Raw genomic sequence first — 17,158 nt, forward strand, 5'->3', positions numbered from 1 at the left:
GAGATGTGCTCTCAGGCCTTCTGCCAGGATCCCCTTTGTTCCTGGGCCTCCAGCCTGGCTCCCTAGGGCTAGTGGCACTGAGCCACAGCTGTGCATTTGCTCTGTTACAGTCTGACCCTCACCAAGCTGCCTGAGTTGGTGCTCCTGCTGGAACAAGCTCCATAGCCTCGTAGGTGAAGCTTCCTGCAGCTCCAGGGGAGCTCTCCATGACCAGAGAGAAGTCACTGCCCAGGCTGGTGGTGCTGCCACGATCTCTTCGTCCTGAAGGAAGCCAGTGCCATTGTTTAGTGTATCATGTTCTTTCATTACAATCTTCCACCTTTCCCACACATGGGTAGACAAAGTTTCTAGAACCACTGCCACATGGTCTACACTCAGAAAACTGTGCTAAAGAAGTAAAGCCAGGGGCTGGAGAGATTGCTTAGTGGTTAAGGCGCTTGCCTGCAAAGCCTAAGAAGCTTGGTTCGATTTCCCAGTACCCATGAAAAGCCAGAAGCACAATGTGGCACGTGTGTCTGGAGGCCCTGGCACCCATTCTCTCTTTCCACCTCTTTCTCTATCAAATAAATAAATAAATAAATAAATAAATAAATAAATAAATAAATAAATAAGTATTTAAAAAATATTGTTTAAAAAAGAGGTAAAGCCAGCTAAGGCACAGGACTCACTCAGCATGCAGATATCTTCCACAGTGAAGCCTGCATCCCGGGCTGGCAAACTCTTCCTCCTAGAACAAGAACTCCAAAAAGAGAATTTCTAGCTGGGGTATCCTTTGTCTCCAACCTCTCAACCCTGACCACTCTGCAGAAAGCATCAACTCATCAGCAGCTCATGGAGTAGGCCTTATCTACAAAGTGCTGCTAAACACCAGGTTCACCTCTAGGATCCATCCACCTAGCTCTACCTATCACAGGTATCAGACTTCTGATAGCAACACAGTCTGCCTCCTCCTTACCAGTGTGGCCCTTGAGAACTCAATTAAGGTCCAACATATTAGAAGCTTGCATGAGAAAGGCAAGTCAAAGTCATAAAGACCCAATTTCTCCAAAGGGGTCTTAAAGCAATTGCCAGCCATGAAGACTACATTTCTCAGGCCAGATGCAGACTTTACTGTGGGAGCTCTCTGGGGTGCACATGGCCTACAGTGTTCCAAAGAGGGTGGCCATCAGTGATGTGGGAGTGGGGAGTCCTGACCCAGGGATCATTTCTTCCTGTAGCATCATAGCTGGTCTCTTTTCTCACCAGAGACCACTCACTGCCCTCTTCTTGCAGGGGCCCATGGCAGGGACCTTGCCCTGACCTCCAAAGGAGACAGAGCTGGGCTAAGTTGTAAGACTTCTCTGCTGTGGAGTAGTGCTCCTGAGTGCCTTGGCCTCCACTTACCTCTGTGTCTTGAGAGCTGAGAACTCCTCAGAGGTGATATGCTTCAAAAAATTGAAGCAGAAGAAGAAAATCTGAAGGAGACAGAAAGCAGGAGACAATATGAAGTCAGCCATTCCCAGCAAGGACAGAAGATACAGAACTCAGGGCGAGAATGCTGGTTGCTCTAGCTAGTTCCTGGCTGGAGCTGCTTTAGGGACCCCACTGGGCTGGGTTCCTTCCCCAGAACATGAGAAGTCAAGATATGGTTCCCAAACCTACTAAAGTTTTCTTTTTCTTTCTTTTCTTTAAAAATATTTTTACTTATTTATGGGGGGGGGGGCACAGAGATAGTGGGAACGTCAGGGCATCTAGCCATTGTACATGAATTCCAGATGCACACACTACTTTGCGCATCTGGCTTTATGTGGGTACTAGGGAACTGAATCCAGGTTGTTAGGCTTTTGCAAGAAAGCACCTTAACCGCTAAGCCTTCTCTCCAGCCCCAACAATCTTTTTTTGTGTATGTGTTTTTTTTTTCTTTTTTAAAAAATGTTTTTTGAGGTAGGGTCTTGCTCTAGCCCAGGCTGGCCTGGAATTCATTATGTAGTCTCAGGATGGCCTTGAACTCCCATTGATCCTCCTATCTTAGCCTCCCAAGTGCTGTCACCATACCCGGCCCCTTTATGTTTAACACACATGTTCTCAACATGTTACAAAAGATGAAGATGACAGCAACTTTTCCCTACCATCCTCTAAGAGCCCAGGAAAAGAAGCTGACAGGGAAGGACAGCTAAGAAGGATGACATCTGAGGCCAGGGTGCACCAAGAATAGGAGCAGGATAACTGGAGTGGAACCAGCCATCACCTGGCTCAGAACCTGCCCTGCTCAGGAACTGTGAGGGCCAGGTCTTAAGTTTGAAGTGGACACAGGCGGGAGGCTCTGACTTATGGCTGCAACCCCATTCCTATGAGCAACTACTCAGCCAGTGCGTCAGTCTAGCAGCCTCTATGAAGTTTAGAAGAGGCTTCAGGTTATGTAGTCTTTACAAATACAGCAGTACCCACCAATGGAGCAGCCCATGAAGCCCTCACTCAAAGAAACACCCACATGGTACCCCATAAGGTCCCATAAAATTACATCAAAAAGGCAGAGGGGCCAGGCATGGTGGCGCATACCTTTAATCCCAGCATTTGGGAGGCAAAGGTAGAAGGACTGCCATGAATTTGAGGCCACCCTGAGACTACACAGTGAATTCCAGGTAAGTCTAGGCTAGAGTGAGACTCTACCTTGAAAAGCTAAAGACAAACAAACAAAAAAAGCAGAGGGTTGCTTAGGCAAGAGACGAGCATGAAAATATGTTATATAACATTAAGTAAGTGTTTTCACACAGACTCTTTCCAGTCTTTTATTCTTTTTTTTTTTTTTTTTTTTTTTTTTTTTGAGGTAAGGTCTCACTCTAGCCCAGGGTAACCTGGAATTCACTATGTAGTCTGAGAGTGGCCTTGAACTCACAGCGATCTTCCTACCTCTGCCTCCCAAATGCTGGAATTAAAGGGGTGTACCACCATGTCTGGCCTTTTCAGTCTTTTTTTTAAAAAGGAAATATTATTTATTTATTTGCAAAGGGGGGTGGGGGAGAGTGCGCACAGCAGGGCCTTTTGCTGCTGTGAACTCCAGACAGGTGTCACTCTGTGCATCTGGCTTTGCATGGGTACTGAGAAATAGAATCCAGGCTGTCAGCCTTTGCAAGCAAGTACCTTAATCAGTGAGTCACCTCTCTAGCACGCCCCCCAGATATTTTTATTTTGGGGGGGGGCAGTTTTGAGGTAGGGTCTTGATCTAGCCCAGGCTGACCTGTAATTCACTATGTACTCTCAGACTGTGCTCAAACTCATAGAGACTTCCTACCTTGATCCTCCTACCTGGCCTCCTAGAGCGCTAGGATTGAAGGCTTGCTCCACCATATCAGGTCTTTATTGTGTTAATGTATTCTGAATCTCAAAGACAGGGGACAAGGTAAGGATGCACTACTAAGGCCTGTTTCTGGTCTGTTTAGTCAATGTCTATAGCTTGGGGAGGCAAGAGAAAAGCACAGCCCTCATGCCCCAGATACCCTAGTACTATAGAGACCTTGGCATGTGCTGAGACTTCAAGGGGTGAGACTGAGAGCCTGGTCACCTCAGCTGCATCTTTGCCCCTTCTCTAGGGATGCTCTAGGGAGCATCTGGCATGCTCTGTGGGAGGAGGGAGATGTTGGGGAGGACAGAATGTCCTGAAGCACAAGCAAAATCCCCAAATGAGAGGCTACAAAGAGGTTTTCTGCCCAGATTTCAATGCCAAAGTCATTGCCTCTAACAAAGTTCGCAGAGGCCTCTAAGGAACAGGCTTATGAGCTCTGAAGTTCTGGCAGATGAGATAAGTACTCAGAAGAGATTTGGAAGGGAGAAGAGCAGCTGGGCAACAGCAACAAAAGCAGGAGACAGATAAGATGCCCAGGAAGGAGGGCAAGAGAGGAGGAGAAGGGAGATGCTATGAGATGATGGGATGGGGAAGAAGTCAACACTGTGGATGCTTTCACGATAGTCATTGACACCTAAGTCTCTCAGCGAGGCACTTGGAAATGCAAGGTTAGGCATGCTGCCCAAGGTCACCCAGGCTATATGCAGGGGTACATCCAATATTCAAGGTCCGTGAGTTTGGAAAGAAAAGCATACCAAGCAGGCAAATATGTGAAAGCAGAAAGAGGGTTGGGACATGGAAGAGGAGAGAGGACACTAACACACTTAAGGAAGTACAAGGAGAAATGGAGGCAGCCAGCAAGCAAGAAGCAGGGTAGGACCCTGTGAATGTATACTTCCCTGGATATGGGAAGGCACTCAGTGAGTTTGATGGGACGGAAAGCAGAAGTCCTATGTTTTAATCCTGAGATGAGAGCCACAGAAAGGGTCTTGGTCACAGGTGAGTGCAGGAAATAAATGGCCAGTAAGAAGGAAGGCAAGAGGTGCAAAGACACTTGGGCAATGCCTGTCAACCCAGGTTCAGTTCCCCAATACCTACATAAAGCCAGATGCACAAAGTGGCTCAAGTGTCTGAAGTTTGTTTGCAGTGGTAAGAGGCCCTAGTGCACGTATACTCATTCTCCCTTGCTTTCTTTCTTCCTCTGTCTCTCAAATAAATTAAAAAAGTAATTTTTTTAAAAAAAGAAAGGGGGGGGGGGCTGGAGAGATGGCATAGTAGTTAAGATGCTTGCCTGTGAACTCAAAGGACCCAAGTTCAACTCCCCAGGATCCACATGAGCCAGATGCACAAGGTGGCACATGCACCTGGAGTTTGTTTGCAGTGGCTATAGTAGGCCCTGATGTGTCCATTCTCTTTCTTCCTTTATCTCTCTCCAACAAATAAATACAATTGAATACTTTCAAAAAACAGAAAGGAAAAACCAGTGTGGTGGCACACGCCTTAATCCCAGCACTCAGGAGGCAGAGATAGGAGGATCACTGTGAGTTTGAGGCCACCCTGAGACTACATAGTGAATTCCAGGTCAGTCTGGACTAGAGGAAAACTATCTTGAAAAAGAGAGAGAGAGAGAGAGAGAAAGGGAAGAAGGCTGGCTTAAAATGATCAGTGCCCTGATACTCTCTGTGGTGCAAGGGGGCCCCAAAGTCTCAGATCGGAGCTTTGTGCTCTTGCTTTTCCCACTCTCTTCTCTGAGAGTAGAGGACGGAGACCTTACCTCAATAGCCCCATCAAGTGACTGCCTCCATTGTGTCAAAACCAGTATGTTATTATGTCTTAAGCTGTGTTCACAGCCCTGTGAGGGAAACTTACCTCCTCTCCTTTGCTGAGCCGATCTACCAGCATGTGCCTGGGAAAGGAGGGAAGAAATGAAAGGGTGTACCAAGGGAGGCCTAAGCATCAGGAACAAACTGTGTTTTGATACCACTGCACTAGGTGAGTCCTGTGAACATTTTTTATTTTATTTTATTTTATTTTATTTTATTTTATTTTATTTTATTTTATTTTATTTTATTTTATTTATTTATTTATTTTTGAGGTAGGGTCTCACCCTAGCTTAGGCTGACCCTAGTAGAATTCACTATGTAGTCTCCGGCTGGCCTCAAACTGACAGTGATCCTTCTATCTCTGCCTTCAGAGTGGTAGGATTAAAGATGTGCACCACCACGCCCAGCCTGTGAGCAATTTTTATCCTTTCCATGAGAACAGAACTATTTTCTTACCTATGAGCCCTGTCACAAAGCCACCACATTACTTACATAACACATAGTCACCAAGACACTATTTAACCCCAAAGCTCAGTGTTCTTCCTTGAAGGCTTACCCAAAGAGGAACCAGTCATAGGCCACAGTCAGGTAGAGGATCTCAGCAGGCTTCAGGGACGTGTGTATGAGTCCATCCTGGAAGAGACCATGGGTATCCAGCAAAATCAGAAAGCTGCCTTCTCACCACAAACCTTGTCCCAGGAGCAAATCACACCCACAGACTGGGTAACCATTCTGGCTGACAAAAAAAACCCCAAGAACAGGGTTCAATGCAAAATCTGATGAATGGCTCCCTCACCCACATTTCTGCATCTTGAAGACAGTCCTTAAGCCTCCAGGGATAGACCTTACTAGGGTTTCTGCATGCTCCCAGACCCAAGGGTCCAACCCATCCATACTCACAGCCCATAGGGAAAGGCGTAGAAGAGAGATGAAGAGGGGGGTCCGGTCCCAGCCTGAGATACAGTGTACCAGCAGCCCGCTGTCATCTATCTCAAAACGAGAGCACAGGAGAGAGCCAGACAGGGGTCAATGAGAAGGGAAGGGCAGAGAAGGACGCCAGGCTAGATTAGTTTCTTCTTCCCCAGGGGCCTGCCCAGGCTCTTCCCCAATCTATTTCCAGAAATGGGGGAAGAAATGTGGGGGACATTTGTCTTGTCTCCATCATCTCTTCTCTGGCTGAAGTTCACACTATGTTCCCAGGAAGAAATCCAGCCTGGACAGTCCCCTCTGCCCAAAGGCCTCAGGTGGAGCTGACCCCTATCCCTGCCCAAACTCACCATCACTGTTAACTATGGAAAGCAGCAATTTCAGGTAGTTTTGGGTTTGTTGCACCAGGTCCCAACTCTGTTGTATAAGACAGAGAAAAGGGTTCTAGAAATAAACTCAGACTTGGAATTTAAAGTATTTTAAAAATCAAATGCTGGCTAGTCATGGTGACACATGCCAAGACAGCACCACTTAAGAGGTTGAGGCAGGAGGAGAGTGAATTTAAAGCCAGCCCCGCCCACATATCAACACTGTCTCAAAAACCTAGAAGAACAAACAAATAAAAATGCCAACTGAAGATAAAGGTCAGTGGTACAGCACGTGCTTAAGCATTGTATGAAATCCATGTTCTATTCCAACATCAAAAAAATAAAAATAAAAATGCCAACAGAGCTGGGCATGGTGGCACATGCCTTTAACCCCAGCCCTTGGGAGGTAGAAGGAGGAGGATTGCTGTGAGTTTAAGGCCAGCCTGAGACTACACAGTAAATTTCAGGTCAGCCTGGGCTAAAGCAAAAACCTATGTCAGGAAAAAAATTTCCAACAGAATGGTGGCATATGTTTATTATCTCAGCTCCTGGTAGGTAATGAGATAATAATCATGAGTTCAAGACCAACCTTGGCTATACAGTGAGTTTGAGGTCAGTGTGGGATATATACGACCATATTTTAAAAGCTCAAAATAAACAAATAAAATATGCTGAGTATTATTTAGGGGCAAGAGCACACAGGCTCTTGGTCTCAGGCCACAGGCCTCAATTCCAGAGAATCCAAGGTACCTATTCCCTAGCTCCACAAACTCCTTCTAGCTTTTCCTGTGCCTATCACCCTGCACATCCCTTATACATGTGTTCTGTCTAAGTAGACACAGGATGAGGAACGGAGTTCTGTAGCAAGGACTCTCTAACAACCATGTATCAGTGGCTCCTAAGTCTCAGGTGCCTAGTGTGGCTGTATGAGTAGTCAATAAAGGTAAGCAAAACTTTGAGAGTGGGGCAATGCTTCCAAATGGCCATATAAGAGTGATTCCTTCATCAACCACCTCAAACACTGTTTTATTCACTTTTTTAAAAATGAAAGTTCCCTGGGCTGGAGAGATGGCTTAGCGGTTAAGCGCTTGCCTGTGAAGCCTAAGGACCCCAGTTCGAGGCTCGGTTTTCCCAGGACCCACATTAGCCAGATGCACAAGGGGGCGCACGCGTCTAGAGTTTGTTTGCAGTGGCTGGAGGCCCTGGCACGCCCATTCTCTCTCTCTCCCCCCGTCCTTCTCTCTGTTGCTCTCAAATAAATAAAAATTAAAAAAAAAAAATGAAAGTTCTTTTTTAAATATTTATGTTTGTTTATTTATTTGACAGAGAAAGGAGAGAGAATGGGCATGCCAGGGCCTCCAGACACATGTGCCCCCTTGTGCATCAGGCTAACGTGGGTCCTGAGGAATTGAACTTGGGCCCTTTGGCTTTGCGGGCAAACGCCTTAACTGCTAAGCCATCCCTCCAGACCTTATTCACTTTTTATGGTACTCACTGCATACTGTCATTTATTTATTTGTTTGAGACTGTTTCATTCTGTAGCCCAGGCTCTGCTAGAACTCAATCTTCAAGTCTCTACCTTCTGAGTACAGGTGGAATGTACCACCATGCCTATCTATATACTGTTATTTATGGGTAATAACAATATGTTTAGCAGACAAAACTCTGTTCTAGGAGGCTCAAGAGGTAGGAGATGGGAAATAAAAACTATCTAGAGATCACAACCTCTGTTCTAGCCCAAGTGAGAGGCCTACATCAATGGCTCTGAAGCAGCTCTCTCCAAATCTGGGATTCCATGGAGGGGCCTGACCCAGTTCTATAGAGTCCTTTTCCCTGGCTGGGGACAGCCTTTGCTCTCTTAGGACACAATTGCCTATCAGTTATCTGGGCTGTGCAGAGAGGGTGGAGCATGCCAGTAAAAGAGCACTTCCCAGGGGGGAGGGGAACACGGCACCTGTAATTGCAATGGTTTTCCCAGGAATTTAAAGCAGGCTCATTTATCTGACCTTCTCACGTCCCAGGAGAGTTCTGACCCACTTTTAGCAGCTCAAGAGACCCACTGCAGCAATGTGCTAATAAAGCCATTTCTGGCAGAAGCACAAGGGTCTCCTAAACACATCTGGCTTAACATGTCAGACACATTATTGCCAAGAGATTTCCTCAGAGCTGGGATCAGGAATAAGACACAGGATCTATGTTGGAGGAAGCCCAGTGAATGGAGAACAGGCTGGGAAAAAGGCAGCAGTCAGAAGAGGGCAAGAACCAAGCAGTACTGATTAAAGAATTCAATCAGAAGCCCATGGGGAGGGCTGGGCAGGAAGGCCCAAAGCCACACAGCTGATCTGACAGACACTCTTAACCATTAGGTACAGTGTAAAGCTTGAAAAGTATGAGGGGACCGTTGAATGTAAGGAGGGCCTGTTAGAACCTCTGCCCACATTTGACACTCATCTTATGTGTTCTATTAAAAAGCCTGTAAGATGGGCTGGAGAGACGGCTTAGTAATTAAGGCACTTGCCTATGAAGCCTAAGGACCCAGGTTTGGTTCTCCAGGTCCCATATAAACCAGATGCACAAGATGGCACATGCATCTGGAATTCATTTGCAGTGGCTAGAGGCCCTGGCATGCCCATTCTCTCCCTCTCTCTGTTGCCAATAAATAAATTAAAAAAATTTTTTTAAAGCTTATGAGAGGCACTGGAGAGATGGCTTAGTGGATAAGGTGCTTGCCTGCAAAGCCTAAGGATCCCAGTTTGATTTTCTAGTACCCATGTAAGCCAGGTGCACAAGGTGGCACATGTGTCTGGAATTCATTTACAGTGGTTGAAGGCCCTGGCATGCCATTCTATCTGCCTTTCTCTCAAATAAATAAAAACCAAGCTGGATGTGGTGGCACACACCCTTAATCCCAGCACTCAGGAGGCAGAGATAGGAGGACCACTGTGAGTTTGAGGCCACCCTAAGACTACATAGTGAATTGTAGGTCAGCCTGGGCTATAGTGAGACCCTACCTGAAAAAACTAAAACAAGGGCTGGAGAAATGGCATAGTGGTTAAGGCATTTGTCTGCAAAGCCAAATGTTCGATTCCCCAGGACCCATGTTAGCCAGATGCACAAGGTGGCCACATGCATCTGGAGTTTGTTTGTAGTGGCTGGAGGCCCTGGTGCGCTCATTCTCCCCCTGCCTTTCACTCTGTCAAATAAATAAATGAATAAAATATTAAAACAAAACAAAAATATTTTTCTTTAAAAAAGCCTATAAGAGCAAAGGAGGGTAGAGCAGAGTGAGTGCCACGCATCTGCATGTGCAGATATTCCAGGAGCATTTGTTTTCTCCCTTCAAAAGCCCAGCACCAGCCTAATCCATGGAAACCACTGGACAAGACTTCTTGGAGGTGAGAGAATGTAAACAGGAGAGGGAGGGATCATGTGTTTCTGACAGAAAGAAAAACATGTGACAATCTGCAGAAAGCACTCTTCCCTTAAGGAGCTTTTTTTTCAGCCAGTTGTGGTTGGTACTCATTTGTAATTCCAGAATTTAAGAGAGGCAGGAGAATTGGGAATCTTGGGCTACATGAGACCCAATCTCAAAACAAAACAAATCCAAAACTGGGTAGTGGCACATACAATCCAAACACACGAGAGAAAGATTGCTGCAAGTTTGAACTTGGGCATCCTAGGCTACTGAGTGACCTTCTGTTTCAATAGATGAGCAAACAAACAAACAAGAAGTGGGGTTAGGAGCCCCCCAAAAACCAAACACACAAACGAGAGACAGACACACAGGCAGACACACACAAAGAGAAAGAGAGAGAGAGAGGGAGAAGAAAGGGAGGAAGGGAGTGTGCTTTCAGTGTCTCTGGGAAAGAATGAGGGAGCCCCAAAAACAGGTCAGGCCAGATTGCATGGAGCTGAGCAGGCCACTGCAGGACGCTGAGAACCATGGAACATATGTTGCAAGTTTTAAGGCATCAGTGATGGCAATGGCATTGCTCTATCATGTAAGCCAGGCTCTCAGTGCATTCTGTTCACCATTTCTAGTTTTCCATAAATGTGGCTCAATGCTCAGATGTGAGATGCACCATGAGTTGGACAAGCTAGTGCACAAGAGAGAGATGAGAAGTGGACAGCTCCACCATGGGCAGAGTGAGAAAACTAAGGGGATTTGGTGATGGATGAGGAGTTTTTGGTTTGAGTACCTGGGGTAAATGATGGGGGCTATGACTGGCTGGTTGGCCTGGTGGGAGAAAGCCTGCCTCTGGGGACACAACTCTCCTGTATTCACTCAGGCAGTTGTTGAGTATCTACTCAGGAGGAGTATAAAGAGGTAAGATAAGATTAATACAAACCTCCCTGCCATCAAACAAGAGAATCAAATGAAATACAGGCCTCTAAAGTGGCCTGAGAAAAAGAGAACTTAAGATTGACTGGAGTTGTTCATACCAAAAGATAGAGGAAAATAGGGAGTAAATGGATTTTCAAATACTCTTGGCTTAGCTGTTTCAACCAAGTGGCAAGGGTGAATATGCCCTGTAGCTGCTTCCTTTTCTGTTTTGATTTTGTGTGTGTGTGGTGAGTGAGTTGAGATAGGGTCTTGCTAAGTAGCTCAGGCTGGTTCCAAATTTGCAGTGATCCTCCTGTCTCAGCTTCCCCAGTGATGAGATTGTATGTGCCACTATAACTGGCTTTCTGTGCTGGGGATGCATAAGCCATGGGTTCCTTAGTCTCTTGGAGCTCATAGATGTGGAGTTCTAAATCAGTAAATAAAACCCAGTGGAAAATTCATAGATGTACCTAAGCTAGATGCAAAAAATCCCACCCATCAGGCAAGTTTTCCTGAAACTGGCACTGAGGCAAATCCTGGAGGTGAGTGTGTTAGCCAGTGAAGGGAAGCTGAGAGAGGGCAGGTAGAACAGGATATGGGGAAGGTGGCAGGAAGCACACAGCTACTCATTCTGTCCTAAGTTGAGTGACAAGGGAGATTATTGGTAGCCTTTAGCCTGTGCAGTCTATAAAGGTGAAGAAATATATCCATCTTTAAAGTTTCTATAGTCAAATGAGGTCATTAGCTCTGCAATTCCTTTAGCACAACACATATTTAAAAGTAAAAATGGGGCTAGAGAGATGGCTTAGTGGTTAAAACATTTACCTGGGAAACCAATGGATCTAGGTTCGATTCCCCAGGACCCACATAAGCCAGATGCACAAGGTGGCACATGCAAATGGAGTTTGTTTACAGCTGCCGAAGGCCATGGTGTGCCCATTCTCTCCCTCTCTCAAATAATAAAACAAAATAAAAGTAAAAATGGGGGCTGGAGAGATGGCTTAGTGGTTAAGCGCTTGCCTGTGAAGCCTAAGGACCCCGGTTCGAGGCTCAATTCCCCAGGTCCCACGTTAGCCAGATGCACAAGGGGGCGCACGCGTCTGGAGTTTGTTTGCAGAGGCTGGAGGCCCTGGCACGCCCATTCTCTCTCTCCCTCTATCTGTCTTTCTCTCTGTGTCTGTCGCTCTCAAATAAATAAATAAAAAATTAAAAAAAAAAAAAGTAAAAATGGAAGCCAGGTGTGGTGACACAGACCTTTGATCTCAGCACTTGGGAGGCAGAGGTAGGAGGTGTGCTGGTTTGATTCAGGTGTCCCTCATACACTTAGGTGTTCTGGATGCTAGGTTTCCAGCTGATGGCAATTAAAAATTAAAGCCTCCTGGAGGCAGTGCATTGGGCTTATGGGTGTTATAGCAAGTTTCCCCTTGCAAGTGTTTGGCACACTCCCCTGTTGCTATGGTCTACCTTATGTTGGCAACTCTTTGCCCATGCCATCGTGAAGCTTCCCCTTAAGCCTGTAAACCAAAATAGACCTCTTTTTCCCATGAGCTGCTCTTGGTTGGGTAATTTCTACCAGCAATGTGAACCTGACTGCAACAGTAAAGTGGTTTTGAGGAGTGGGGTTGGTGAGGACACCTAACTGTGTGGCTTTGGCCTTTTGGAGCTGATTTTCAAGAGGAATGTGGAAGGATTTGAAACCTTGGCCTAAGAGATGGCTTGCAGTCCTGTAAGTACAGTTTGACGGAGTATTCTGGTCAGAGTTAGACCTGAATGCAGTAAGAACTATGGACTGTGAGGTTTGGCTTACGAGGGTGAGAAAGAGCTTTGCTTGGACTAGGCTAGAGGTAGTTTGTGTGGAAAGCTTGCTGTTATGCCTGTCTTGAGAAGTTGTGCAGGGTTGCTTTGTGTAGAAATGAATTGGTATGAGCAGAGGGATATGATACAGAAAGAAAATTCTTTGGATGAACTGCTGCCCATTCAGTTGCAATTGAGAGATTACAACCTTTGAGATTGGGCCACATGACCTGCGCTGGGGCAACAGGAAGAATGTAGACTCTTTTGAAAGGGCCTAAGTACTCAAGAAGTGTCCTGATCTTCAAAGTCTGCTTTAGCCTCCTCCCCCCTGGATTAACAAGTTGGCACCCTACCTGGTATTGTGGAGTACAAGAAATGCAGGAAAGAGAGGGTCATGGAGTTTGCAACACGGTCTTGTGTTTTGGAAATGGCCATAGGCAATGTGAAGCAGGTTTGCTGGATGCCTGCATGGAGGCCCCATGGGGCCATGAGGATGAACCGTGGATTGCAGTGGAGACCAGTGAAGATGCCGGGACCACGAGATGGCTGCTAAAGAAAGCTGTCAGCCCTGGATGAAGTTTTCCAGGACTATGAGTAGCCCAGCTGGAGGGGCGGAATTGGAAGACCATAAACTTGTTGCTGGTTAGTTATCGGACTGGGAGATTTGTCATTTAACTAGAGTTGTTGGACTTGGAGCTAGAGTTTAGTGTTTGCCCTCGTTGTTTTAAATCTTGTATTGGGGGCTGGAGAGATGGCTTAGCGGTTAAGCGCTTGCCTGTGAAGCCTAAGGACCCCTAAGCGCTTGCCTGTGAAGCCTAAGGACCCCGGTTCGAGGCTCGGTTCCCCAGGTCCCACATTAGCCAGATGCACAAGGGGGCGCATGCGTCTGGAGTTCGTTTGCAGTGGCTGGAAGCCCTGGCGTGCCCATTCTCTCTCTCTCTCCCTCTATCTGTCTTTCTCTCTGTCTCTCTCGCTCTCAAATAAATAAATAAAAACAAACAAAAAAATTTAAATCTTGTATTGGCTGAATATTTCTTTGTTATGCCCAATGCCATCTTTCTCAGTGTGAATGTTTATTTTATGCTATTATGGGTTTTGGGGGATTTTCTTGGTAGTATGGCTCAGTTAGAAGATCTTGGACTATGGGAATGTATGAACATCATTGGAATTGATAAAAACTATGAGGACTTTTAAAGTTGGATGAATGCACTGCATTTTACATCATGTATGGTTATCAGTTTATGGGGTCCAGGGGTGGAATGTGTTGGTTTGATTCAGGTGTCCCCCTTAAACTTAGGTGTTCTGGATGCTAGGTTCCCCAGCTGACGGCAATTGGAAATTAAAGCCTTCTGGGGGCAGTGTATTGTTGGGGGTGGGCTTATTGGTGTTATAGCCATTTCCCCTTGCCAGTATTTGGCACACTCTCCTGTTGCTAGGGTCCATCTTATGTTGGCCAGGGGGTGATGTCCTCCCTCTGCCCATTCTATCATTTTCCCTGCCATCATGGAGCTTCCCCTTGAGCCCCTGTAAGCCAAAATAGACCTTCCCCCTTCCACGAGCTGCTCTGGGTTGGGTGATTTCTATCAGCAATGAGAACCTGACTGCAATAGGAGGACTGCCTTGAATTCGAGGTCATCCTAAGAATACATAGTGAACTCCAGGTTAGCCTGGGCTACAGAGTAAGACTCTACCTGGACTAAATAAACAAATAGGGCTGGTCATGGAGGCACACACTTTTAATCCTAGCAAAAGGGAGGGAGAGGTAGAATTGCCGTGAGTTTGAGGCCAGCCTGGAACTACAGAGTGAGTTTTAAGTCTGGACTACAGTGAGATTCTACCTCAGTAAAAATTAGTCTATGAACACATCCAATCTTATCTAAAAGTCAAAATGCACAAAGCCAGGAAAGCCCAGATATTGAAAAGCAGACTACACGGTGACCCCTGGAAACAGATTCCACTGGTGGATATTAATATTTGACTTGTATAAAGACGACTTTGACTCTCTGGGCCAAGAGCAAATCGGGAGAGACAAGGGATACACAAATAAGCAGTTCTTCCTTGCCTGGGTGATGGGAGAAAATGCCAGTAACAGCATGAAAGTATCACACGGCACAAAGTAGGTCCCCTGGTCACCCGACCCCTTATCTTGCCTGCTTAATCAGGGCCTCACCTGATACTGGCACCAGTCAATGTTCAGAGCGTGAGTCAGGAAGTCGGGGATGCTCAATGGGGCATCGACATAGTCCTGAAGGCAGAATGACACAGTGAGATGCAGACTGGCAATAGGAGGTTGTAGTGACAGCTGTGGCCACAAGGGACATCTCTCCACAGTGCTTTCCTTCTCAAGGCCAGACATTTAGGCTAACTCCAAGACTAAAGCTTGAAAATTCAAAGTGACCAGGTCAAGGCAGGCACGGTGGGGCAACTTTTTAATCCCAGCACTCAGAAGTCAGAGATAGGAGGACTGCTATGAGTTTGAGGCCAGCCTGGAACTACAGTTCCAGGTCAGCCTGAGCTAGAGTGAGACCCTACCTTGGAAAAACCCAAAACAACAACAAAAAAAGCAAAGGGAAAAAAAAAAACCAAAAAAACCCAAGCTGGGTGTGGTGGTGGTGCATTCACCTTTAATCCCAACACCCCAGGACTTTTGTGTAGAAAAATCACAGCAATAATTTCTGTTATGGGTCTGACACTATACTGAGCATTTAAAATGCATTATTATCTGGGTGTGGTGGCATATGCCTTTAATCCCTACACTTGGAAGGCAGAGGTAGGAAGACTGCTGTGAGTTCAAGGCCACCTGACACTACATGTTAGCTTGGGCTAGACTGAGACCCTACCTTGAAAAACCAAAGGACAAACACACAAAAAACTTTAATCCCAGCACTCAGGAGGCAGAGGTAGGAGGATCGACGTGAGTTCAAGGCCACCCTTAAATTACATAGTGAATTCCAGGTCAGCCTGGGTTAGAGTGAAACTCAACCAAGAAAAATCAAAAATAAAACAAAACAAAACAAAACAAAACAAAGTGACAAGGTCACTGAAGCTGAGTGAAGTCTATCTGTGAGACACTAAAACAGCCACTGCTACAATAATCAGGAGCAATCTGCATTCAGCCTCCAGTAGGCTCCCTGTGCATGATCCACTGACGGTGGAAACAATGCTGCTCCTAGTCTTCATATACAGAAACTGGAGGAGGGAGAAAGGACCTTTCCCATCTCAGTTCTGAAAACTTTCCTCTATGGAGAGGCAGCCATTAAAAGAGGAAAGGAAAGTGTATAGTGAGATGTTAACATGTACATACAAGCAGAAGAGGAAGAGAAACAAACAATGAGATTAAACCAGTCAAAAAGAAAAGGATAGTTATTTTCCCTAAAAGGATGACTAGCTCTCTTCATGACCTCTTTAACAGAAAACCACAAGACCCAAGTTGAATGTTGTTGCTCATACCTGTTTCCAGTTAAATATGAGCCCTTCAGCCATGTAATCTCGGTCCTTATATTCTTTGAAAAATTCACAGCCTGAAAAGGAAGGCAGAGTTATGATACCTCCTGTCTAGTGCAAAGGTTCTTGAGACACATCCCTGGTCAATCTTCAGCTCTTGGTACTGGAGAACTGAGGGGCCACCAGCTCACCCAGCTCTCTACAGTGGTGGCCCTGGAGAGGCTGAGGCTGACTGACAGAGTGAGATCAAGAATGGGCAGCACTGGGGCTGGAGAGATTTGCCTGTGAAGCCTAAGGACCCCAGTTCGAGGCTTGATTCCCAGGACCCACATAAGCCAGATGCACAAAGTGGCACATGCATCTGGAGTTCATTTGCAGTGGCTGGAGGCCCTGGCATGCCCATTCTCTGTCTACTGCTCTCAAAAAAAAAAAAAAACAAACAAACAAACAAACAAACAACAAGAGCAAAAATACCATGGCCAGCATTATACACAGGATTCCCATGAGGCCTCACCTGTCCTCTTCATTACTGGTCACTTATCCCTTACTGAAGGTCCCTTTGCATGATGAGTTTTAGTGCTAACCCTTGCAACACTTAGCAACCCACTTGCTTGCAGGGATTAGCCACCTTCATCTCTAAGACAGGGCAACTATCCCAACCTCACAGGCTGAGTCAATGAGGACTGCACTTTGGAAAGTGCCTGCAACTTAACAGGTTCTCCAAGAGACACTACCACCTCCAACCTGACAGGCAAAAGGTAAGTTCTGCTTCATTCACTCAAACTCCCCAAAAATCTCCAGCAGACGGATGCCTCAGGAACATAGAAGAAGTAAAAAGTGGAGGCTTCAGCAGCATGCTCAACTTCAAACCACAGCTTTTTACCTGGTCCTGTGACTAGAAATAAGCTTGCTAATATTGTTAAACCTTGGTTCCCTACTTCTGAAATGTTAAGGCTAAAAATAAGACAGCACATCCCAAGTACACAGGACATTCAAGTAGCAGTACACCACTGTCATGCTACTTCTTCTGTGGCAGGAGCCCTCAGAGCCAGCCCTTTACCTTAGTCAACTGCTTTGCTCTGTGGCAGCAGCCAGTTGCTTTAGTCAGAGATGAGGCATGCATCTGGGCAGGGGGGGGGGGGGAGGGGGGTGGTGT

The 17,158-nt window shown here is 46.1% G+C and overlaps 1 protein-coding gene across 9 annotated transcripts in view; it reads right to left on the reverse strand.

Moving 5' to 3' along the window:
- The window catches only part of Mtmr14 (myotubularin related protein 14), a 66,797-nt gene that overhangs the window by 13,331 nt on the left and 36,308 nt on the right, over positions 1 to 17,158 (reverse strand). For 6 of the 9 annotated variants that reach the window (XM_045133772.1, XM_045133770.1, XM_045133773.1 and 3 more), the window contains 9 exons: positions 16,009 to 16,079; positions 14,729 to 14,803; positions 6,423 to 6,489; positions 6,046 to 6,131; positions 5,702 to 5,778; positions 5,192 to 5,228; positions 1,384 to 1,454; positions 669 to 739; positions 123 to 261 (listed from right to left, as the gene is read on the reverse strand). In XM_045133772.1, the coding sequence (XP_044989707.1) occupies positions 123 to 261; positions 669 to 739; positions 1,384 to 1,454; positions 5,192 to 5,228; positions 5,702 to 5,778; positions 6,046 to 6,131; positions 6,423 to 6,489; positions 14,729 to 14,803; positions 16,009 to 16,079 (694 nt within the window). The remainder of the gene's footprint in view (positions 1 to 122; positions 262 to 668; positions 740 to 1,383; positions 1,455 to 5,191; positions 5,229 to 5,701; positions 5,779 to 6,045; positions 6,132 to 6,422; positions 6,490 to 14,728; positions 14,804 to 16,008; positions 16,080 to 17,158) is intronic. The other 3 variants (XM_004651472.2, XM_004651471.2, XM_045133776.1) reach the window with 1 other exon arrangement.

This window comes from Jaculus jaculus, chromosome 14 (assembly GCF_020740685.1).
Source record: "Jaculus jaculus isolate mJacJac1 chromosome 14, mJacJac1.mat.Y.cur, whole genome shotgun sequence".
Classification (NCBI taxonomy): Eukaryota; Metazoa; Chordata; class Mammalia; order Rodentia; family Dipodidae; genus Jaculus; species Jaculus jaculus.